The 24309-nt window shown below is 43.3% G+C and overlaps 3 protein-coding genes across 11 annotated transcripts; 2 read left to right on the forward strand and 1 right to left on the reverse strand.

Moving 5' to 3' along the window:
* Positions 1-98: 98 nt before the first annotated feature.
* Positions 99-1897, reverse strand: LOC123729551 (uncharacterized). 6 transcript variants are annotated; one of them, XM_045704479.1, is made up of 5 exons: positions 1775-1897; positions 1267-1393; positions 1133-1187; positions 831-933; positions 99-745 (listed from the first exon to the last, which is right to left on the reverse strand). In XM_045704479.1, exons 2-5 carry the CDS (start codon positions 1380-1382, stop codon positions 369-371), a joined length of 651 nt encoding a protein of 216 aa, XP_045560435.1. In that variant the 5' UTR covers positions 1383-1393; positions 1775-1897; the 3' UTR covers positions 99-368. The 6 variants fall into 6 exon arrangements, with proteins under 6 accessions (XP_045560435.1, XP_045560438.1, XP_045560434.1 ...); XM_045704482.1 differs by having other exon boundaries at positions 1133-1184; positions 1775-1877; XM_045704478.1 differs by having other exon boundaries at positions 1133-1184; positions 1643-1865.
* LOC106583467 (WD and tetratricopeptide repeats protein 1) lies at positions 578-15461 on the forward strand. 4 transcript variants are annotated; one of them, XM_014167686.2, is made up of 16 exons: positions 578-679; positions 4036-4171; positions 4386-4469; positions 4571-4617; positions 4720-4831; positions 4938-5125; positions 5609-5791; positions 6123-6217; positions 6462-6577; positions 6790-6862; positions 7256-7349; positions 7519-7689; positions 7924-8159; positions 8434-8602; positions 12657-12849; positions 13327-15461. In XM_014167686.2, exons 2-16 carry the CDS (start codon positions 4106-4108, stop codon positions 13528-13530), a joined length of 2031 nt encoding a protein of 676 aa, XP_014023161.1. In that variant the 5' UTR covers positions 578-679; positions 4036-4105; the 3' UTR covers positions 13531-15461. The 4 variants fall into 4 exon arrangements, with proteins under 4 accessions (XP_014023161.1, XP_014023172.1, XP_014023154.1 ...); XM_014167697.2 differs by lacking the exon at positions 578-679 and adding an exon at positions 3203-3273; XM_014167679.2 differs by lacking the exon at positions 578-679 and adding an exon at positions 3224-3544.
* Positions 15462-16359: 898 nt separating this feature from the next.
* Positions 16360-24113, forward strand: LOC106584656 (transmembrane protein 222-like). Its single transcript, XM_014170159.2, has 6 exons — positions 16360-16765; positions 20519-20603; positions 20724-20755; positions 20875-20971; positions 21197-21327; positions 22741-24113. The coding sequence occupies exons 1-6, from the start codon at positions 16644-16646 to the stop codon at positions 22826-22828; spliced, it is 555 nt and encodes a 184-aa protein (XP_014025634.1). The 5' UTR covers positions 16360-16643; the 3' UTR covers positions 22829-24113.
* The last annotated feature ends 196 nt before the right edge of the window (positions 24114-24309 follow it).

A 24309-nucleotide genomic window follows, 5' to 3' on the forward strand; every position in this document is an offset into this window, starting at 1 on the left:
ATTATGATAGAATTGGTCGATTGTGCAGTAGAATTATTGAACATAGAGCAAACAAACTTAATTTGTTGTCTTGAGACTCAAGTAAATGACAACAGAAGTCATGTATGTGTCTTTATAGCATTGTGGGCCTGAGAAACAACATAAGAAACACATAGGCATGTAAACATTTCAGAAAGTACAAAACAACTATGCATTTGGCTCTGCGAGTGAGTGATACTTTTTACTCTTGTCTATTGGATTACACTTGTCATCCGTTTACACGACTCAGATTGGCATTTGAAGCAATTATCTCAAATAAGCTTTTGGCGTAAAACATAGTAGACTATTTAGCATTTGGAGGACATGTCAGTCACAGTGTTGACTTATTATCAGTCACTGCAGAACAGTAGTTCAGATTTCACAGTCCGGGAGCTAGTCTTGTTCACTTTGGCATACAGTGGTGAACGTCTTGATGAGTTCGAGCAAACTTTGGTTTTGTTGACTTTGGCATAGACAGGGAACGGAATTTCCCCCTTTTCATCTTCCTCCTCCAGGTGGTTGCTGCAGTCTGCTGTCTGTTGTTGAGAAGCCTGGTTGTCTGTAGTGGGCCATGGAATACAAACCTCTGTGGCCACAACGTCGTACACTACGGACCCAGTGTAGCTGCTGTGTCGTCGGACACTGCTCTTCTCCAGCTCAGGTAAGGGAGGCAACTGCCTCAAAGCCTTCTTCACCGGCCTTGGGGTATCCTGCCCTGGGAAAGACACTGCACAGAGTGAAACATAAACAGTGAGCTGAGTGATGTGGGGAAACATGTCCAACTGCAAGTGTGATGAACAACTGACTCTGACCTCTGTGTTCTCTTTGGAACTGGGTTGACTTTCTTTTTGAGGATGCTGGTCCAATGATGTCCTTCCTTAGTTCTGAGGTCGTGACCTCAATTGAATCTGGAGGCTGCAACGAGCAATCACATAAGTACCAGCAGAGGGAGCCATTGGTTTCAGTTCAGTTTGATTATTCCATACATTTGAATTCCAGCTTTACATTAAGTTTGACTATTTTCTGGAGCAGGACATCCACAAACAACAGCAAATGGTAATGTAAATGAATTGGTAAGGTGAATGGTACATTCCCAGGTATTTTGTACACTGACCCTTTCACCAGAGATCGGTCCCATTTCAGCCAATGACAACCTGGACGTCTTTCTACTAATGGAAAATGCAGACAGGATGTCAGCAATACCTGAAAAATGCTCATAAAGGGCCATAATACAGGAAGAATTATTACCTTTTAGAACGGATCGCACATAATAGCATTGATACTATGAGAAGCAGGAGAAGGGATAAAAGACACAGACTCCACTGCACTGGTGACAATAGTCTCCACACAGTCTCCAGAACCATGGCATTGACTTCTTGACATGCACAGAAGAAGAAAAAAACAAGTTTCAGTTTATGGCACAACAAATCGATCATGGAATTAGAGGCAGAGGCTGCTGCCTGGGTGAAAAAAGGTGTACAAACATTTTGAAGGTGGTCTTTGGATTATTCATGATAAAATGTTCATATTTGAAGAAATACCATGTCACTCTTCATTTTTGGTGCAAGTTAATGCCTTTATGATCTTGTCATGTCCACAAGCATAATTAAAATCACATACGTACGTGTTTTGGCTACTATGCCTTCTTCAGAGTGTGTGTAGAAGAAGCCTCTGTGCCAAGCTTTGCCAAGGGTTAAATAACACATTCAGAATTTCTCTAAGAAAGAAGTTGTACATCCATAGAATGGGTGCTTACCCTTAGATGCCTGTTTCCAGCTTGTGAACTGAACACTTTGCCTCACCAAGACAGACCACTAGCTGTAATAAATAGAAGCTGCAAAGAAGTTTGGGGAAATTCATCACTACCTCTTTGGTTGTTATGTTAATTGCACAAGCAGCAAGGTTCACCTGTGACTTCCACAAAGCCGAGTTCTTTGCTTCTCTATTTCAAAAAGTCAATACTCGAAAGCAGCTTCCTCTCATCTGCACTGATCTGATATCATAATGTAGATACAACAGTGAGCAATGGTGAATGTCTACAGGTGCTTTCCACTTTGAGACAATTGTCCATTTAGTTATTAATTATTTTTTTTATATCACCTTTATTTAACCAGGTAGGCCAGTTGAGAACAAGTTCTCATTTACAACTGCGACCTGGCCAAGGTAAAGCAAAGCAGTGCGACACAAACAACACAGAGTTACACATGGGATAAACAAACGTACAGTCAATAACCACTGGACCAGTCCATGCCACTGGACAAGTCTCACTGACATGCAGTAATATCATGATTGAAAAGTAATGAAAGACCATGTACATACATATGTATCAGGATATATCTATTATTTTATTAATTATTTCAGGATTAATTTATTGTTAATTCATTATTTTGTCCCACAGGCCACACTCCTTCATAGATCTCACCAGGAAAACAGTGCTGAATGTCACTGGTGATCTCATATTAGGTTCATATTAGGTTAATAAGTCGAAAAATACAGACATGGAAAAAGTATCCAATTTTCATACTTGAGTAAAAGTAAAGATACCTTAATAGAAAATCACTCAAGTAAAAGTCGCACAGTAAAATACTACTTGAGTAAAAGTCAAAGTATTTGGTTTTAAATATACTTAAGTATCAAAAGTAAATGCAGTTGCTAAAATATACTTAAGTATCAAAAGTAAAAGTATAAATAATGTCAAATTCCTTATATTAAGTAAACCATATGTACAATGTTTATGATGTTCTTATTTACGGATAGACAGGGGCACTCAAACACTTAGACATAACTTACAAATTAAGCATTTGTGTTTAGCGAGTCCACCAGATTCGAGGCAGTCGGGATAACCAGGGATGTTTTTTTGTCCTACTAAGCATTCAAAATGTAACGTAAATGTATGGAGTCAAAATTATATAATTTTCTTTAGGAATGTAGTGAAGTAAAAGTTGTCAAAAATATAAATAGTAAAGTACAGATATCCCCCCCAAAATACTTAAGTAGTACTTTAAAGTATTTTTTACTTAAATACTTTACACCACTGGAAAAAAATTAAAACATTCGAAGGAACTTTGTAACTTTTTCATGTGTAATTGACCTGTCACTCAACAGTACAGTCGTGCAACGAAAAAAAAAACAGCGGTGCAATTCACAGAGCGGTGTACTCATAATTTTCTTCCTAAAATTCATAACCAAAGGCTAGTTCACGTCAGTTAGTTCACGTAAGGGTAGTGGGAGGGTTCAGTCAGTTGATAAACCCAAGTAAGTGAGCAGTGACAGTCAACACTTGTAAATTCTTACAAAAATATTTAATATGAAGCGCTCATGTTACAGTTTGACTTTCATTGGTAAGGACTAACTTAAGTGCTAGATAGAGAACTAGAGCATTGAGAATTCCCTGTTTGTTGAATAAATCATCTCACGTTAGCTCAGCTAGCTAGCTACTGTAGCTCAGTAGCTGAGCTGACTCTCGTTATCTGGAAACTTGGGCAAAGATTGGGAACGATTTCGAGTTGAATGCCAGACGACACAGGTACAACGCTTTTTTTTTAGGGAATGTCAGAAATATCTAGTTACGGTGACAGAGCTGTATGTCTGTCTTTTTGGGAGGCCAACCCAGCCTGCTGTCACTGTGCGTATACGGCTTGTTATTATTGGCTATTGGTAGCTAGCATCCCAGCAGCTAATCCAGCTAGCTACCGTTAACGTTATTTGGCTAATGTAAACATCACCAGTCGCAATGGCTAGTATTAGGAAGGAATTGTGTGTACATGGCTATCTGAAGACCACCACTTGGCTAGCTGAGATATAACCAGTTGTTGTTCTAGTTAGCTAACAGTTATGTTTCAGTATTTAAACCTCAAACACTTGGGAACCCCTCATCAATTTAGCGGTAAATTACTCCAGTGTCCATTGACTGGTGTACCTAGTAGAGAAACAAACATCTCTGTTTACATATTAAGCCTATCTAAGTAAGCTTGTTCTTTGTGTGATGTCAGTTCTATTCTATTTCTCAAATTGCAGCCCATTCCTAGAGACTGCAGATGCCATCTGATCTTTGACCCTCGGACCCTGCACCTCTAGTCCTTGCTCTATGACTTGCTGTAAGGCCATGTCTGCTGTGAACATCACCAGAGACATCTTGCACAGGCAGATCAGGGTGGGTCCAACGTTTTAAGACCGTGTTTTTATGAAATACTGTACTCTTTTACCCAAACAAACTGCCCTTGCTAACAACCCTGACATGCAATCTGCATTGCAATCTATTCAATAATGAACACTAGTATTCACCAAAAATGCTTTATTTATGTTGGACAGAGTGAGACAGGAGATTTTGGAGAGAGACAGGTGATGTTTTGCCTTAATGTCTGCAGGACAAGAGAGCATTGGGCTTCCAAAGGCAGTATCATGTCACAGACCCCTTCATCAATAGACTTGGACTGGAGGCAGAGTTGCAGGTGATGTGTGTGTGCGTGTGCGTGTGTGTGTGTGTGTTTCTGCGCACATACAGCATTAACGTCTTTGCCAATCTGACAGCCTGTATCTGTTGTGTCAACAGGGCCACACTGGGTGTGTGAACTGCCTGGAATGGAACGAACGCGGAGAGTAAGTCCTGAGCTGAAAGCAGGGTTCTATGTAATGAACTTATATATGTAACTTCTACATTCTATGTTGGCTATCTGTAATATTTGTTCATGTTCTATTCAGTCTGCTGGCATCGGGCTCAGATGACCAACATTGCATCATCTGGGACCCCTTCAAACACAAGAAGCTCACCACTATGCACACAGGGCATGCAGCAAACATCTTCTCTGTGAAGGTAAAAGCAGAAACTGCTTGATGGAAAACTCTATGTGTGTAGAAATGAAGCTTCTTTCTTATTGTTTCTTATTTTATCCTCTTGTTTTTCCCGTACCCCCTTGCAGTTTCTCCCACACTCAGGTGACCGTATCCTCGTGACGGGTGCAGCGGACACCAAGGTTCACGTGCACGACGTGTCTGTCAAGGAGACCATCCACATGTTCTCCGACCACACAAACCGCGTCAAGCGCATCGCTACGGCCCCCATGTGGCCTAACATCTTCTGGAGTGCTGCAGAGGACGGCATCATCAGGTCAGAGCCCCAGTAGCTAGCTAACCATTGGCGCATCCTTGTCGCAGCCAAAGATGTTCATTGGTTAAGGTGACACTGTGTGAAGATACATTGTCAGATGCACCATGTTATTTCTACTGGCTTGTAGTAGAATATCGAAGGTGAAAAGATGACATGAAAAAGTAATGTTGGAATGGAAGTGTTATGCCATGGGCCCCTTTCTTACATCAAGCTGTATTCCCTATCAGTTCCTTGGCTCTCCCAGGGACCTTTTCTCTGGGTCTCTGAGGCCACATGCCTCCAGCAGCACGTACAGAGTATAGTAGTTGTTTATTTTTGAGCAAGCTGGCTCTGGACACAAATTGCAGTGTTAATTCAACCTTGCAATTAAACCTTGCCAAAAAGTTTAGTATTTGATTAGAATTCAAAACAATATTTTAAAGAGCTGACTCTCTGGAAATGATTGATGTCCTCATGATGTGCTTTCTTCTACTACTACTTTAGGCAGTATGACCTGAGGGAGAGCAGTAAGCGTTCAGAAGTGCTCATCGACCTGACGGAATACTGTGGTCAGCTGGTGGAGGCCAAGTGTTTGGCTGTCAACCCGCAAAATAATAACTACCTAGCAGTGGGGGCCAACGGGCCCTTTGTACGCCTCTACGACATGCGCATGATCCACAACCACAGGTGTGTAGTAGTCAGGCTCGAATCCTAACTTGAGATCGACGCTTGTGGCTCATGTTTCCATTGACATCAATACATCATTTACCTGAAAGTCCAAGACATCTGAAATCGGATGTTAGGATTTCACTCTCACTGCTTGACTGTCAAATTTGATTTTTTTAATTGAATCGTTTTTCATTTTGTATCACATAAGGAATTTGCACGACTACTGGATAGAACGTCCAATATGTCTCCCTACTACTCTGGGCTATCATAAGTTATACCAATGTTATTTTCTCAGCTTTGAGAGTTTTTGGTAATCATTTATGTTTCTCTCCTCCACACCCATTCACAGGAAGTCTGCGAGTCAGAGCACATCGGCAGGAGTGCACACATTCTGCGACAGGCAGAAGCCCATCCCAGACGGAGCGGGGCAGTATTATGTCGCAGGTGTGTGTGTGTGATCGTATGGTTTGGCTTATTGCACAAAATGTATTAATAAAAAACAGCTGTGAACACTTTCTATGAAGCCCATACAGTATCTACAATGTATTATAAACAGTAAAAACACACATGGACAATGTGTGCGTTATAACGCAGTCATTTGCAATATATGGATCTAAACTAGTGGGACAGTTAAGGTGATTCTGTATGCCTCTCACCCAACTTCTTGTCCTTGTTTCCGTGACATCAGGGCACCTGCCAGTGAAGCTCCCTGACTACAATAACCGCCTGAGGGTCCTAGTGGCCACCTATGTCACCTTCAGCCCCGACGGCACCGAGCTGCTAGTTAACATGGGAGGAGAACAGGTAACGGAGGCTTTAGAAGTTAAACTCTTATTTTAGGTTAAACCTCCAGGTCAGCCCACTAGGCAAAAATCCATCTCTTTCTCAGATTGTCAGGTTTGAATTCCAAAAAGCATACTACTTTAACTCTCAAAGCAAATCATTAAAGTTGATGATTACCTGTGGTTGGTTCAAAAGGGTAACTTTGCCAAGAATGTGTTTTCTCTTGTCTGCAGGTATATCTATTTGACTTGACGTTCAAACAGAAGCCGTACACCTATCTGCTTCCCAAAAAGTGTCAATCAACAGGTATTATGATTATGGAAGTAGCCCAAAGCTTACGACAGTATTTGGTCATTAAAATGACATATACAGTATGTATTATTTATGACCAATGAGTTATATGGAGGGGTGTAGTTGCTTGCTAAAAGTCTGCCCATAGTTTATATACAGATCTGGGCATTACAAATTGCAGCAGCAATGTACATCAAGGTACATTGTCTGTGACAAATTACTCTCTTGGAGGGTGACATCAACCACCAAGGTCATTATCAATCACTTGACAATAACCCATGTGATGAAATGCATTTTTGAAAAATGTTCCTGACAGTGCAGTTACATCCACTTTGCGGCAAACGTTCTTTACTGTGCTGCAGTACAACTTTGTAATGCCCAGAACTGTATGGGGTGATATCCCAACAGATGTTCAGAATGGAAAGACAACCAACGGTGTGTCAAATGGAATTCACTTGCCGGCCAGCCGACTTCGATTCGCAGAAAGCAAAGTCTTCTCTGGGTAACCTTTTTCTCATGTTTGATTTTAATCGTTCATTTTCACCCACATATTACATTTAGCAACAGCCTAGCCCAAGTGTATTTATAGAAACACCACTATGGGGAGTGACATCCCTAGTTTCTCTCTTATCACTCTCTCATTTTGTCCTCCACTCATCGTTCTTCCCTAGTTCTGGTGAGCTGCCGCCTCACTTGGAGCGGATAAAGCAGCAGGCCAACGACGCGTTTGCGCGGCAGCAGTGGACTCAGGCCATCCAGTTCTATAGTCTGGGCATCCACGAGGCCAGCCACAACGCCATGCTCTACGGGAACCGAGCCGCCGCCTACATGAAGCGCAAGTGGTAGGCAGCTAGCTAACCCCTAGCCCCATTCACTCTCCTTCTGTGTTTCTCCTATTACAGAACATGGCATACTGTAGCAAAATGTTTTGCAGCGAAAAACAAAACATTTGAGTTCAGGTATAACGTCCTTCTTTCATTGCGTTTAAAACGGTTTACCACTATGCTGGTACACGTGTGTGTGTGACTGTGTGGTATATACGGTTGTGTGTGTGATGTGTTCTCTCTCTCCCCCAGGGACGGTGACCACTATGATGCGCTGAGGGATTGTCTGAAGGCCCTGTCCCTCAACCCTGGGCACCTGAAGGCCCACTTCCGGCTGGCGCGCTGCCTCTTTGAGCTGAAGTATGTGGCCGAGGCTCTGGAGTGCCTGGATGACTTCAAGGGCAAGTTCCCCGAGCAAGCCCACAGCAGCGCCTGTGACGCCCTGGATAAGGATATCAAGGCCGCCCTCTTTTCCAAGATGGACTCTGGTGAGAAGGGGTTAATGGTGATGCTGGATTGGGTAATCGTCTGTTTCTCCCAAAAAATAAAGTGTTGATTTTGGCTGACCTCTTACTTTTCCATCACCTTTCCACGTTGACTTACAATATGTTTTTTACGTGTTGATTCAATTCAAAATACCTTATATATTCCACAAGGGCAATTATGCAAATGAATACAGTGTTAATTAGTGTATGGATTTGATATAATACATTGTTTAATTCATTTTTTTGTTGTTTATTTCCATGTCGTGTCTGTTTGTAGCTGAGGACAAAAAGGGCAACAGCTCAATCCGCTTCCACACGTTCAACAGGAAGGAGTCCATCCCGGAAGACGAGGTCGTCTTGAGAGAGCGCAGCTATGACTACAAACACCGCTACTGTGGTCATTGTAACACCACCACAGACATCAAGGAGGCCAACTTCTTTGGCAGGTCAGTGGAGCATTTTAGACACACATATCTTATACATTCTAAAAACACTGTTAATATTAGTTGTTGACCTGTAAGGGAAAAGTAAAAAGCATGCGCTGACGTACACATTTTTTTTGTAGAGGTACTGACTAAACGTATAGTCAACCCTGAAGAAGACACTGCATTCTGAAACGTCGGTTATGTTTCCCCATTCCATTTTTGGGAGAGTACACTGCGTTCGGGAAAGTATTCAGACGCCTTTACTTTTCCACATTTTGTTACGTTACAGCCTTATTCTAAAATGGATTAAATAGTTGTTGTTTTTTTTCATCATTAATCTACACACAATACCCCATAATGACAAAGCAAAAACAGGGCTTTAGATGCCTTTTGGCAAGCGGGCTGTCATGTGCCTTTTACTGAAGAGTGGCTTCCATCTGGCCACTCTACCATAAAGGCCTGATTGGTGGAGTGCTGCAGAGATGGTTGTCCTTCTGGAAGGTTCTCCCATCTCCACAGAGGAACTCTGGAGCTCTGTCAGAGTGACCATCGGGTTCTTGGTCACCTCCCTTACCAAGGCCCTTCTCCCCAATTGCTCAGTTTGGCCGGGCGGCCAGCTCTAGGAAGAGTCTTGGTGATTCCAAACTTCTTCCATTTAAGAATGATGGAGGCCACTGTGTTCTTGGACCTTCAATGCTGGAGAAATGTTCTGGTAACCTTCCCCAGATCTGTGCCTCGACACAATCCTTTCTCGGATCTCTACGGACAATTCCTTTGACTTCATGGCTTGGTTTTTGCTCTGACATGCACTGTCAACTGTGGGACCTTATATAGACAGGTGTGTGCCTTTCCAAATCATGTCCAATCAATAGAATGTACCACAGGTGGACTCCAAACAAGTTGTAGAAGCACCTAAATGATGATCAATGAAAACAGGATACACCTGAGCTCAATTTCGAGTCTCATAGCAAAGGGTCTGAATACTTATGTAAATAAGGTATTTCGCTTTATCTTTATGGGGTATTGTGTGTAAATTGAGGATTATTTATTTAGTCCATTTTAGAATAAGGTTGTAACGTAACAAAATATGGAAAAAGGAAAGGGGTCTGAATACTTTCGAATGCACTGTATATACATTACCGTTCAAAAGTTTGGGGTCACTTAGAAATGTCCTTGTTTTGAAAGAAAAGCTATTTTTTTGTCCATTTAAAATAACATCAAATTGATCAGATATACAGTGTAGACATTGTTAATGTTGAAAATGACTATTGTAGCTGGAAACGGCAGATTTTTTATGGAATATCTACATAGGCGTACAGAGGCCCATTATCAGCAACCATCACTCTTGTGTTCCAATGGCACTTTGTGTTAGCTAATCCAAGTTTATCATATTAAAAGGCTAATTGATCATTAGAAAAAACTTTTGCAATTGTTAGCACAGCTGAAAAATTTTGTTCTGATTAAAGAAGCAATAAAACTGGCCTTCTTTTGACTTGTTGAGTATCTGGAGAATCAGCATTTGTGGGTTTGATTACATGCTCAAAATGGCCAGAAACAAATAACTTTCTTCTGAAACTGGCTCTAACTAGAATAGAAAGAGGAGTGGGAGGCCTCGGTGCACAACTGAGCAAGAGGACAAGTACATTAGTGTCTAGTTCGAGAAATAGACGCCTCACAAGTCCTCAACTGGCAGCTTCATTAAATAGTACCCGCAAAACACCAGTCTCAACGTCAACAGTGAAGAGGCGACTCCGGGATGCTGGCCTTCTAGGCAGCGTTGCAAATAAAAATCCATATCTCAGACTGGCCAATAAAAAGAAAAGATTAAGATGGGAAAAAGAACAGGCACTGTACAGACGAAGATTGGACAGAAGAATCTAAGTTTGAGGTGTTTGGATCACAAATAAGAATATTCGTGAGACGCAGAAAAATGAAAAGATGCTGCAGGAGTGCTTGACGCCATCTGTCAAGCATGGTGGAGGCAAAGTGATGGTCTGGGGGGGTGCTTTTGGTGGTGGTAAAGTGGGAGATTTGTACAGGGTAAACGGTATCTTGAAGAAGGAAGGCTCACTCCATTTTACAACGCCATGCCATACCCTGTGGACGGAGCTTAATTGAAGCCAATTTCCTCCTACAACAGGACAATGACCCAAAGCGCAGCTCCAAACTATGAAAGAACGATTTAGGTAAGAAGCAGTCAGCTGGTATTCTGTCTATAATGGAGTGGCCTGCACAGTCACCGGATCTCAAACCTATTGAGCTGTTGTGGGAGCAGCTTGACCGTATGGTACGTAAGAAGTGCCCATCAAGCCAATCCAACTTGTGGGAGGTGCTTCAGGAAGCATGAGATGAAATCTCTTCAGATTACCTCAACAAATTGACAACTAGAATGCCAAAAGGTCGGCAAGGCTGTAATTGCTGCAACTGGATTCTTTGACAAAAGCAAAATTTGAAGGGCACAATTATTATTTCATTTAAAAATCATTATTTATAACCTTGTCAACGTCTTGACTATATTTCCTATTTATTTTGCAACTCATTTCATATGTTTTCATGGAAAACAAGGACATTTCGAAGTGACCCCAAACTTTTGAAAGGTAGAGTAAGTGTGCAGCATAATTTTTTTAGACGTTTGAAGAAAAAACACGATGATGTTCTATATAAACGCCGGGGCCTCCTGAAGAACTTCATAACGCGTGAGCAGTTCATAAGGTGTCAAATTGGGGTAGTTGATATAAGAATGAAAGAATGCTCATGTACTGCTTATGAACGTTTTGATTATGAATGCGTTATGAAGTCCTTATTTAAGTACCCTTCAAATGAAATGTTACAGAAATGTCTCTGCCACCTGTGTGCAGTATCAAACAAGGTCTAATAGTTGCTTCTCTCTCACTCCCTCTCTCAAAAATATGAACGCAACATGTAAAGTGTTGGTCATGTTTCATGAGCTGAAATGAAAGATCCCAGAAATGTTCCATACGCACAAAAAACGTATTACTCAACAACCAAAAATTGCACAAATATATTTACATCCCTGAGCGAGCATTTCTCCTTTGCCAAGAAACTCCATCCATCTGACAGGTGTGGCATATCAAGAAGCTGATTAAAACAGCATGATCATTACACAGGTGCACCTTGTGCTTGGGGACAATAAAAGACCACTCTAAAATGTGCAGTTTTGTCACACAACACAATGCCACAGATGTCAAAAGTTGAGGGACCGTGCAATTGGCATGCTGACTGCAGGAATGTCCACCAGAGCTGTTGCCAGAGAATTTAAATGTTAATTTCTCTACCATAAGACACCTCTGTTTTTGAGAATTTGGCAGTACGTCCAACTGGCCTCACAGCTGCAGACCATATGTATGGTGTCATGTGGGCAAGCGGTTTGCTGATGTCAACGTTGTGAACAAAGTTCCCCATAGTGGCGGCAGGGTTATGGTATGGGCAGGCTTAAGCTACGGATAACAAGTACAGTTGCATTTTATCTATGGCAATTTGAATGCACAGATCTTGAGGCCCATTGTCGTGCTATTCATCCGCCGCCATCACCTCATGTTTCAGCATGATAACGCACAGCCACACGTCGCAAGGATCTGTACACAATTCTTGGAAGCTGAAAATGTCCCAGTTCTTCCATGGCCTGCATACTCACCAGACATGTCACCAATTGAGCATGTTTGGGATGCTCTGGATCGACGTGTACGACAGTGTTCCAGTTCCTACCAATATCCAGAAACTTCTCACAATCATTGAAGAGGAGTGGGACAATATTCCACAGGCTACAATCAACAGCCTGATCAACTCCACACGAAGGAGATGTCGTGCTGCATGAGGCGGTCACACAAGATACTGACTGGTTTTCTGATCCACGCCTCTACTTAAAAAAAACGGTTGTGACCAACAGATGCATATATGTATTCCCAGTCATGTGAAATCTATAGATTAGGGCCTAATGAATTTATTTCAATTGACTGATTTTCTTTATGTGAACTGTAACTCAGTAAAATCTTTGAAATTGTTGCGTTTTTTATATTTTTGTTCAGTGTATATATAACCCCCCCCCCACCCACAGTAAAGGCCAGTACATTGTGAGCGGCTCCGACGACGGCTCCTTTTTCATCTGGGAGAAGGAGACTGCTAACCTGGTGCGGATCCTCCAGGGGGACGAGTCCATAGTCAACTGCCTGCAGCCTCACCCCAGTTACTGCTTCCTGGCTACCAGTGGCATCGACCCTGTGGTGCGGCTCTGGAACCCCAGGCCAGAGGTCATTAACATCATTATTCAATTCTATTCAAATAACTTCATTTTCCCCACGAGCAAACTTCTTTTGTGTGGAATAGTAGGCTATATACAGCAAGAAACAGGATGTAAAAACACACCTCAGCACCAAGGACACTATACGTAGAGTAGATGCATTTAAAAAGCAATCCAATCACCGACATGATTGAATCTTTGATTGAATGTATTTGACGATAAAATTGTTTACTGCCAATACATGCATTAAAAACTATCAAGGATTACGCAATAAATAAATAAACACAATTGTACATCTGATTATTGGATTGTCACAATTGAGGCTGCACTATGACCTATCCTTTCCTATGGCCTCCTGTGTAGTAGTCTGATATAAAAAATAAAAAAAATGTAAGATGTAAATAAAACTCTGACTTTACAAAACACCAGAAGTTAACCCTTTTTTTAACCTTTCTTTCTCTCTATCCTTTTCCCCTCTGTCATCCAGACGGAGAGTGAGAGTGGGAACGGTCGCGTGGTGGAGGACATGGAGGGCGCCGCTGCAGCCAACCAGCGGCGTATGAATGCCGACCCCCTGGAGGTCATGCTGCTCAACATGGGTTACCGCATCACGGGCCTCAGCGGCCGCGGGCCAGAGGGCTCAGACGATGAGGACAGCTCAGATGGCCAGGTGCAGTGCCGGCCCAGCTAGACTAGCAGGCCCAACACCACATACAGTATGGAGGCAGCAGGATGCAAGGCACTCCTCCCCTACCCCCTCCCAAACCCTGAGGCTGTCTCTGTGTGTGTGTGTGTACGTCTGTGTGTGTGTCTGTGAGGAGGGGGGAAAAAAGCACCGTAGATATTCCGTTTGTCAATGTTTCATTCGCCCCTCTAAAACGAAAGCAACATGGAGTGAATGTCATGTCACAGCTCTGCACTATGCACTGCCCTCCTCCTTCACATCCCGAGGCAGGATTGGAGGAAACCAGTTTGGCGAGGGGACTCCACGGGGGGGTGACGACGACGACCTTTCACCCCTTTTAAGAACACCAACGACATCACCTCGGCCTCTCCCTCCGTTGCTCCAATGCTGGATGTATTGGGCCTATACGGTAAAGAAGAGAGTACTCCATCACTCCCTAATCTCTCACTATGAGCTAGGAGTCAACCACTTCTAAACCCTCCTCAAGAGGGAGCGCGTTGGAGGGAAACACTACAAGCAGAAGCCCCAGGCCTCTGGTAGTGTAGCCTGCAGACGGCTCAGAGGTTAGAGGTCAAAGCGAGGACGCAATAGTCAGTGTCCTCATTGGAGGATGAGACTTGAGGCCACAGGAAGTTGCTTTGTTTAATCTCTAGTGGGCTTTTCAATTGGAGTATAAGAGGTCACTCTCAGCCCCTCTCCAGCTCTGAAAGTCTCTACCTAAAGTTTTTGATTTACAAAAAGTTGTTGGAATATTGGTCAACAGGAAGAGGGCACAAGAAGACTTGACTCTTAAGTGTTACCCAGTCTTGAAGTGTTTCTCCAACTCAAATTAAATGTGTTGATAGGATTGTGCACCTTGTTTCTTTTAAACTCGGTCTGGCAAAAGAAAAGTTTCTCTTAATTTGTTCAAAGTTTTAAGAGTAAATAATGGCCAAGGATCCATGTTGCATTTGCTTTGTCTGTTGATGAGAAGTTCTTCTTGTGGCTCTATATGCCTATTTTATTGACAGGTATGCAAAATGTTTCCCTTTTACTTTTATTATGTAGGTTAAGACAAAGCTGTCAAACTGAAGCAGTAGCTTCTCACATTTTCTCCAACACTTAGACATTTGCTCCTCTGTCATTTGTTGATAACAATGTAGAGCCGGAAGGGTTGTGGGGTTAAGTTTAGGGGGTTTGATTTAATTGATAGTCAGGTGTTGATTGGTCAGAATCTGTCGAACTTTGTTGTACTAAGGTTGCAAAATTCTGGTAATTTCCACAAAATTCCCCGTTTTTACGAGATATCCCGGTTGGTAGATAACCAGGATCCGGATGGAATAAGCATGAAATCATGAATCTTCCAACCAGTATTTCTGCAAAAACTGGGAATTATGGGAAAGTTAACCTATGTTGGACTGATGCTCTGAACAGAGAGAGGGGAAGTGATGAAGAGAGAAGGGTATTTCACTATCCTAGGGCAATACCACCAGTCCTAATATCACTCATGCATGGCATAGAGACAATTTTGTAGACGCAATCCATTTGGTGGCTTTTGGGGTTCAGGATCCCTATACAAGCACTTTCAGCTTTCCCCAGAACATTTTGGGGAAAGAATGGAATAGGGATTTTTCCCTTCCTGTAGCTTTGGACCCAGCATGAGTCCTCTGCTGCAGTTGGAGTTTTACTTATGAGGTTTTGTCTAAAGGTAACATTGTAAATGGCAAATTTGGACAACGAGCCTCTCGGTCCTCTAGCCGACCAGCAAACCACCACCACTGATGACATGTGGGTTCAAAGAAAACCTAAGGAGGGAGTCCTCTAACACTAGGCTTCCATGTGTAATTTCTTTGTTAAAAAATAATTTAAGAAATGTTTTACGTTTATTTTTCTTTGGGAAAAATCCAATGACAAAGTTTGCTGCAAGAGAAAAATAAAAGAGGTCTAATATTGTTGAACCACTTGTCTTGAGTTTGTTTCACCTCTGTGTATTTAACCAGGGTAATGATTTGGATTGTATTCCTAATGTTTTCCACCTGCACACTGTTCCAGGTGCAGAAATAGGCTACAGACAGGTCCACAACTACCCATTCAGCAGTGGTGTAAAGTACTAATTAAGTAGTTGTTTGGGGTATCTGTACTTTACTATTTTTACTTCACTACATTCATAAAGAAAATAATGTTCTTTTTACTGATTCCTAAAAGTACTATTTTCATTTTGACAGGAAAATTGTCCAATTCACTTTTCAAGTGAACATCCCTGGTCATCCCTACTGCCTCTGATCTGGCGGCCTCACTAAACACAAATGCTTAATTTATAAATTATGTCTGAGTGTTGAAGTCTGCCCCTGGCTATCCGCCAATAAAAAATTCACATTGTTCCGTCTGGTTTGCTTAAAATAAGGAATTTGAAATGGTTTATACTTTTACTTTTGATACTTAAGTACATTTTAGATATTCCATTGACTTTCAATACCTAACTATATTTAAAACCAAATACTTTGACTTTTACTCAAGTAGTATTGTACTGGGTGACTTTCACTTGTCATTTTCGATTAAGTAATATTTCCTTTTACTCAAGTATGACAAGATGCACCTTGTGCTGGGGACAATAAAAGGCCACTCTAAAATGTGCAGTTTTCTCACACAACACAATGCCACAAATATTTAAAATTTAAGGGAGTGTGCAATTGGCATGCAGAATAAAGGAATATCCACCAGAGCTGTTGCCATGGAATTTAATCTTCATTTCGCTTCTATAAACTGCCTCCAATGTCGTTTTAGAAAATTTGACAGAATGTCGAACCGGCCTCACAACGGCAGACCACGTGTAACCATGCCAGCCCAGGACCACCACATTCGGCTTCTTAACATTGGACCTTTGAGAAGTAGTTTTTTGCCTTCAAAAGCCATCTTCCCATTTTAATTGAAATCTAAGTAACTTAATTGTTATCGAGAAATGATTTGATATTGATATAAAAACGTCTGCATTGGGCATTTAATTAATATCCAGGCTGGCTTTGTGAGATTTGGTGCGTGACTGCTTTGCAAACGGCTTGGAACGCGGCCGCCATACGCGCCTACGCATTTTTGCGCTGTGAGTTTAGTAGCCATAGGCTACGTCAGTGTCAAAATTACTAATGGCGCAGGGGGCGGACGAAATAGATATAATGATTAATTATCACGGGGGATTCGAAAAAATAGACCGGAAAAACAGCCGTTATCCTTATTGTATTGTTTGGACACCTATTCCAATATTGTCGTGAGTAGCCACTTTTCCTGTTTTCTTTTGCTCTCACCATCAGAAATGGAGACACTATTTACGTGACAGATCATGTTGATAAACATAAATGGTCATGTAGGCCATCACATCTTTTGGACATTTAAATCACTAGCTTGCATTATAGCTAGTGAATTTCCAAATACTATGTGGGCTGGAATTAAAATGCCCATACCGTTAGATGCCTTATACGCGCACTCTTTATTCCCAGGACGCCCCAATACATTTACATTACATTACATTTAAGTCATTTAGCAGACGCTCTTATCCAGAGCGACTTACAAATTGGTGCATTCACCTTATGATATCCAGTGGAACAACCACTTTACAATAGTGCATCTAAATCTTTTAAGGGGGGGGGTTAGAAGGATTACTTTATCCTATCCTAGGTATTCCTTAAAGAGGTGGGGTTTCAGGTGTCTCCGGAAGGTGGTGATTGACTCCGCTGTCCTGGCGTCGTGAGGGAGCTTGTTCCACCATTGGGGTGCCAGAGCAGCGAACAGTTTTGACTGGGCTGAGCGGGAACTGTGCTTCCTCAGAGGTAGGGGGGCCAGCAGGCCATAGGTGGATGAACGCAGTGCCCTTGTTTGGGTGTAGGGCCTGATCAGAGCCTGAAGGTATGGAGGTGCCGTTCCCTTCACAGCTCCGTAGGCAATCACCATGGTCTTGTAGCGGATGCGAGCTTCAACTGGAAGCCAGTGGAGAGAGCGGAGGAGCGGGGTGACGTGAGAGAACTTGGGAAGGTTGAACACCAGACGGGCTGCGGCGTTCTGGATGAGTTGTAGGGGTTTAATAGCACAGGCAGGGAGCCCAGCCAACAGCGAGTTGCAGTAATCCAGACGGGAGATGACAAGTGCCTGGATTAGGACCTGCGCCGCTTCCTGTGTGAGGCAGGGTCGTACTCTGCGAATGTTGTAGAGCATGAACCTACAGGATCGGGTCACCGCCTTGATGTTAGTGGAGAACGACAGGGTGTTGTCCAGGATCACGCCAAGGTTCTTAGCACTCTGGGAGGAGGACACAAGGGAGTTGTCAACCGTGATGGCGAGATCATGGAACGGGCAGTCCTTCCCCGGGAGGAAGAGCAGCTCCGTCTTGCCGAGGTTCAGCTTGAGCTGGTGATCCGTCATCCACACTGATATGTCTGACAGACATGCAGAGATGCGATTCGCCGCCTGGTTATCAGAAGGGGGAAAGGAGAAGATTAATTGTGTGTCGTCTGCATAGCAATGATAGGAGAGACCATGTGAGGATATGACAGAGCCAAGTGACTTGGTGTATAGCGAGAATAGGAGAGGGCCTAGAACAGAGCCCTGGGGGACACCAGTGGTGAGAGCGCACGGTGCGGAGACAGATTCTCGCCACGCCACCTGGTAGGAGCGACCTGTCAGGTAGGACGCAATCCAAGCGTGGGCCGCGCCGGAGATGCCCAACTCGGAGAGGGTGGAGAGGAGGATCTGATGGTTCACAGTATCAAAGGCAGCAGATAGGTCTAGAAGGATGAGAGCAGAGGAGAGAGAGTTAGCTTTAGCAGTGCGGAGAGCCTCCGTGACACAGAGAAGAGCAGTCTCAGTTGAATGCCCAGTCTTGAAACCTGACTGATTAGGATCAAGAAGGTCATTCTGAGAGAGATAGCAGGAGAGCTGACCAAGGACGGCACGTTCAAGAGTTTTGGAGAGAAAAGAAAGAAGGGATACTGGTCTGTAGTTGTTGACATCGGAGGGATCGAGTGTAGGTTTTTTCAGAAGAGGTGCAACTCTCGCTCTCTTGAAGACGGAAGGGATGTAGCCAGCGGTCAAGGATGAGTTGATGAGCGAGGTGAGGAAGGGGAGAAGGTCTCCGGAAATGGTCTGGAGAAGAGAGGAGGGGATAGGGTCAAGTGGGCAGGTTGTTGGGCGGCCGGCCGTCACAAGACGCAAGATTTCATCTGGAGAGAGAGGGGAGAAAGAGGTCAAAGCACAGGGTAGGGCAGTGTGAGCAGGACCAGCGGTGTCGTTTGACTTAGCAAACGAGGATCGGATATCGTCAACCTTCTTTTCAAAATGGTTGACGAAGTCATCCGCAGAGAGGGAGGAGGGGGGGGAGGAGGATTCAGGAGGGAGGAGAAGGTAGCAAAGAGCTTCCTAGGGTTAGAGGCAGATGCTTGGAATTTAGAGTGGTAGAAAGTGGCTTTAGCAGCAGAGACAGAAGAGGAGAATGTAGAGAGGAGGGAGTGAAAGGATGCCAGGTCCGCAGGGAGGCGAGTTTTCCTCCATTTCCGCTCGGCTGCCCGGAGCCCTGTTCTGTGAGCTCGTAGTGAGTCGTCGAGCCACAGAGCAGGAGGGGAGGACCGAGCCGGCCTGGAGGATAGGGGACAGAGAAAATCAAAGGATGCAGAAAGGGAGGAGAGGAGGGTTGAGGAGGCAGAATCAGGAGATAGGTTGGAGAAGGTTTGAGCAGAGGGAAGAGATGATAGGATGGAAGAGGAGAGAGTAGCGGGAGAGAGAGAGCGAAGGTTGGGACGGCGCAATACCATCCGAGTAGGGGCAGAGTGAGAAGTGTTGGATGAGAGCAAGAGGGAAAAGGATACAAGGTAGTGGTCGGAGATTTGGAGGGGAGTTGCAATGAGATTAGTGGAAGAACAGCATCTAGTAAAGATGAGGTCAAGCGTATTGCCTGCCTTGTGAGTAGGGGGGGAAGGTGAGAGGGTGAGGTCAAAAGAGGAGAGGAGTGGAAAGAAGGAGGCAGAGAGGAATGAGTCAAAGGTAGACGTGGGGAGGTTAAAGTCACCCAGAACTGTGAGAGGTGAGCCATCCTCAGGAAAGGAACTTATCAAGGCGTCAAGCTCATTGATGAACTCTCCAAGGGAACCTGGAGGGCGATAAATGATAAGGATGTTAAGCTTGAAAGGGCTGGTAACTGTGACAGCATGGAATTCAAATGAGGAGATAGACAGATGGGTCAGGGGAGAAAGAGAGAATGTCCACTTGGGAGAGATGAGGATTCCAGTGCCACCACCCCGCTGGCTCGATGCTCTAGGGGTATGCGAGAACACGTGGGCAGACGAAGAGAGAGCAGTAGGAGTAGCAGTGTTATCTGTGGTAATCCATGTTTCCGTCAGCGCCAGGAAGTCTAGGGACTGGAGGGTAGCATAGGCTGAGATGAACTCAACCTTGTTGGCTGCAGACCGGCAGTTCCAGAGGCTGCCGGAGACCTGAAACTCCACGTGGGTCGTGCGCGCTGGGACCACCAGGTTAGTGGCAGCGGCCACGCGGTGTGAAGCGTTTGTATGGCCTGTGCAGAGAGGAGAGAACAGGGATAGACAGACACATAGTTGACAAGCTACAGAAGTGTTGTTTCTTGTATTATTGTCTCTTGTGTCTTTAGAGAACTGTTTCACTTTGATATCCTTTTTCTTCTGTCCTGATTTTCTCTTTCTTTTCTTCTGTTAACTAGATATTCTTTGTTGTTCTTCGTTAGCTAGCTAGCTTCTTCCAAAAGAGTCCCTAGCAACTGCTTAGCAACTGGTAAACAATTCAGCTAGCTAAGATAACTACAATTTTATGAAAAATAGTTATTTTTCAAAAGCCTATCTTCTTTGTTTGTTGCTTGTTTTTTCTCCTATTCAGTCTTGCAGTTTTCTTTTGCTTTTTCCGATGTACTTCACTCTAAAAACCATGTAAATTTCAATATTTGTAGGAGCTCATTTTTCAGCTGCTGCTGCTCAATTCAGTGCTGTACCTCTGTTTTGTTCAGGTGGTTGCTCCCCTTCATTGGTCACATGGGGATATGTACTTCTGCAGGCGTGATAAGAGACTTCGCTGGATCGTACTTAGTGTCTGTGAGTATATGCAGATCATGCATTATGACAGTAGGCCTACAGCATTATGTGCATAAGCCTAATATTATTGGACCATCTGTTTCGTGATAGTTCCACAACGTTTCCCATCTTTCCTTTCAGGAAGATAATATGGCCTTTGGAAGACCAACAAAGTAAGTTGGCTTTGTTCGTTCAATGCTTGGAGCTATGCCTGGCATATTGTGCTCAAAATTGACATGCAGAATTGCAGTTATGTAGTAAGGTATCTGCAGCATTGCTTGTCTCTTAACAGATACTGGAAGCTTGATGTTGATAAGGTGTGTGGCACTGGCTCAGCTGCCTGGGACAAAGCAGTGCACAATGCATCGGAGGAGTACAAATGCAGGCCGGTATGAACATTGACAGTGTCATAATAAGACAGACTGGAAGGTCTAGTAGTGGAATTATATATCCTCCCTACGTTCTACTGAACATCTTCACTAAAGGCCTATTGTAAAGGGTGAAGGTATTTATATGTACATGTTTTGTACAGTGATTGTAAAGGCCCATTGTAGTGATATTGACAAAAATGCCTAGAGTTAGACTTGACTAGCCTTCTTCCTCGTCTCTTGTAGCACAACCTCTGCTGTGATAACTGCCACTCCCATGTGGCCCGGGCCCTCAACCTCATGCATTACGACAACAGAACGTCCTGGAACATGGTCAACCTATGCCTGCAGACCTTTATCCATGGCAGGCATGTCAGGTGAGATACCATGCAATGAAGAGGTACTCTACTGTATATAACAGAGTATGCTCATTCCTCTCCTAACCAAGGCGCGAACACTGAACCTTCTGTACAACAATACTTGCCACTCACAAAGCATCATTCTGACTGACCAATCACTCTGTGTGTGTGAGTTTCCTCTGGATCATTTGACTAACTGGTGTGGAAGGACCAGAATCAGACATGCTGATGAAATGGGCAGAATCAAACTATGCAACACCGGTCTGTATTGCAAAACAGCATCACCGAGTCTGAACAAGCAAGCATGCACCTGCCAGCAGGCAACGCTCTGCAGGAGGGACAGAGGAGCTCCAGACACAGGGAAACATATGCTGTTGAGAAACCCCCTCATTATTCTCCCCTGACCCACATAGGGAGCTGGCGTCACTGCTTTGTGCAGCCTCCACATTATCGTCCGAGGGCACTACGTCCTTCAACAGTGGGGCAGCGTGTAATTCATCATTGCCAGATGCGGGCCCCCTCATCACCACATCAACTCTTTGCTGGGGCTCCCACTGCTGGATCGGTGGAGGACAGGGTAGAGGACAGGGAGGGAGTGGGGTAAACCTCTGGGAGATAAGGGAGTTGGTCTGCCCTCAGTGTCCTGTGTAAATTACCCTGGCTTCGGGGAAATTGAACCGACGGCACGTCCTTACCTGTCCCTATAATACTGCCCTGCAAAGGCAACCCTCAAACATTTTTCCCGCCATAAAGTAAGGACTGTTTCATCACAGAATGTTTATATCTAAATAAAAAATATTTGACTGTGTAGATTCTACAATCTAAATGTGTTTATCCAACTCTTGTTGTTTTTCTGTTTGACTTTGAATGGTCATTTATTTGACTTAGGGGTCATAGGTCAAATCAGTGGTCATGGTTGATATGCATAAAAAAATATTTCAGAATAAGATACTACATCAGTGCATTGTCACTTATCTACAAACAACATATTTGTCTGGACAACAAATAAAACTTTAAAGCCATTTTTCTCAGTTTTACTGTTGCGTTGAGTTTCACTGCTCTTTGTATGGCATGGTGGGTAACTGCAGTCAAAACATGGTGGAACAAAGCCAAAGTGACTTCAGTTACTGCTGTTTTTACTTGGATTTTGTAGTTACTGCAAATTTCTAACTCAAACTTTCTATGAAACAGAACATAATTGATCCAGGTCACTTTGTCGCAAGATAAAACAGATACTACAAAGCCTGATTTCAGTCTTAACTAAATTCTGACCAAAAGTTGTAGTTCCTGCATTTTGCCTTTGTAGTGCAGTATAGATTACAAATGTCTTAGAGTATGTGTTTTTGACCAACAGCTGAAATGTGAAGATTTAATGACTGTCATTACTACTCTCACTGTGCTTTCTCTCTCTCTCTCTCTGTCCTTCCCTAGCTGTGTGTCGTTCCTCAAGACCTGGCTGCCCTTCCTCATGCTGACTGGAGCCCTCGTCACCTTCATCCTAACGCTCAACCTGCACTGACCACACCAGGGAGAGGGAGATGGAGGAGTGGAGAGATAATACAAGGGATTTTCCTGCTCAGTTGTAATCATAAAAGTGAATGAAGAAGAAGAATGTTCCGATGGGACACTTCTTTGTGTCGTACTAATATCCACACTCTCCGACATCCATCAGAAAGGTGTCTCATGAGGGCCGTTGTGTCCAGCTGTTCTGGCTTGTTTCGAAGTACCTTTTACTCGATGCAGAAAGGAATGTCGTATAAAGGAATGTTTGGCTTGGGATAGTCATAACCATAAATATAGAACTGATATAGTGTCTGCTAAATGACAAGAATTTGAATGTAAATATATTGTCTATGGTCATAATTTTATACGGGTCTCTTTTACTGACCCCTGAACCCCATTTAACCAGTGTAATACCAGCTCAACATCATTTTACTTTGTAATTGTTTACTGTATTTTATCAGACAGTATTCTTTCATGCAATACTGTAAGTTCTCTGAAGCAACATGCTCAGGAATGTTAATATAATGTACAGTAGTAGTACATTATCATGACCAAGCATTCGATATAATTACAGAAATGATGGGCAATAGGCTATACCATATAGGCTAGTAAAGTTAAAACAAATTGTATTTGTCATGCTTCGTAAACAACAGGTGTAGACTAACAGTGAAATGCTTCCCATCAATGCAGAGAGAAAGAAAATATAGAAATAATAGCAATGTAATAATAAATACACAGAGTAACGCTAACCTTGCTATATATACATGGGGTAGCAGTACAGAGTGGATGTGCAGGGGTACGAGGTAATTGAGGTAGATATGTACATATAACTAGGAATAAAGTGACTAGGCAACAGGATAGATAATAAACAGTTGTAGCAACGTATGTGACGAGTCAAAAAAGTGTGTGCAAAAATGGTCAATGCAGATAGTTAACCAAATAACTACCCAGACTATTTAGCTAAACTATTTAGCAGTCTTATGGCTTGGGGGTAGAAGCTGTTCAGGGTCCTGTTGGTTCCAGACTTGATGCATCGGTACCGCTTGCCTTATGGTAGCAGAGAGAACAGTCTATGACTTGGATGGCTGGAGTCTTTAACTGCCTGTTATTGAGGGCGGCACGTAGCCTCGAGGTTAAAGCGTTGGGTTCGAATACCGGAACCACAAGGTGAAAAACAAATCTGTCGCTGTGCCTTTGAGCAAGGCACTTAACCCTAATTGCTCCAGGGGCGCTGGACAATGGTGACCCTGGCCGTGACCCCCACTCCCTGCGGGTGTCTCAGGGGAGTTAGCAAATGCCCCCCCCCCAAAAAAAAAAACATTTATATTACACACTTGTATGTAGCAGGACAAATATAAGCACCGCCCAAATTATTATATGTAGCGGGCCATCCGCACTACCCTCTGTTTTGTGTTGTCATTTATTGGAACAAATATAAATAAATGTACATAATATGCATAGCCTACTTGTTCATTGTTTATAAACTGTTAAATCATA

This window comes from Salmo salar, chromosome ssa02, assembly GCF_905237065.1.
Source record: "Salmo salar chromosome ssa02, Ssal_v3.1, whole genome shotgun sequence".
Classification (NCBI taxonomy): domain Eukaryota; kingdom Metazoa; phylum Chordata; class Actinopteri; order Salmoniformes; family Salmonidae; genus Salmo; species Salmo salar.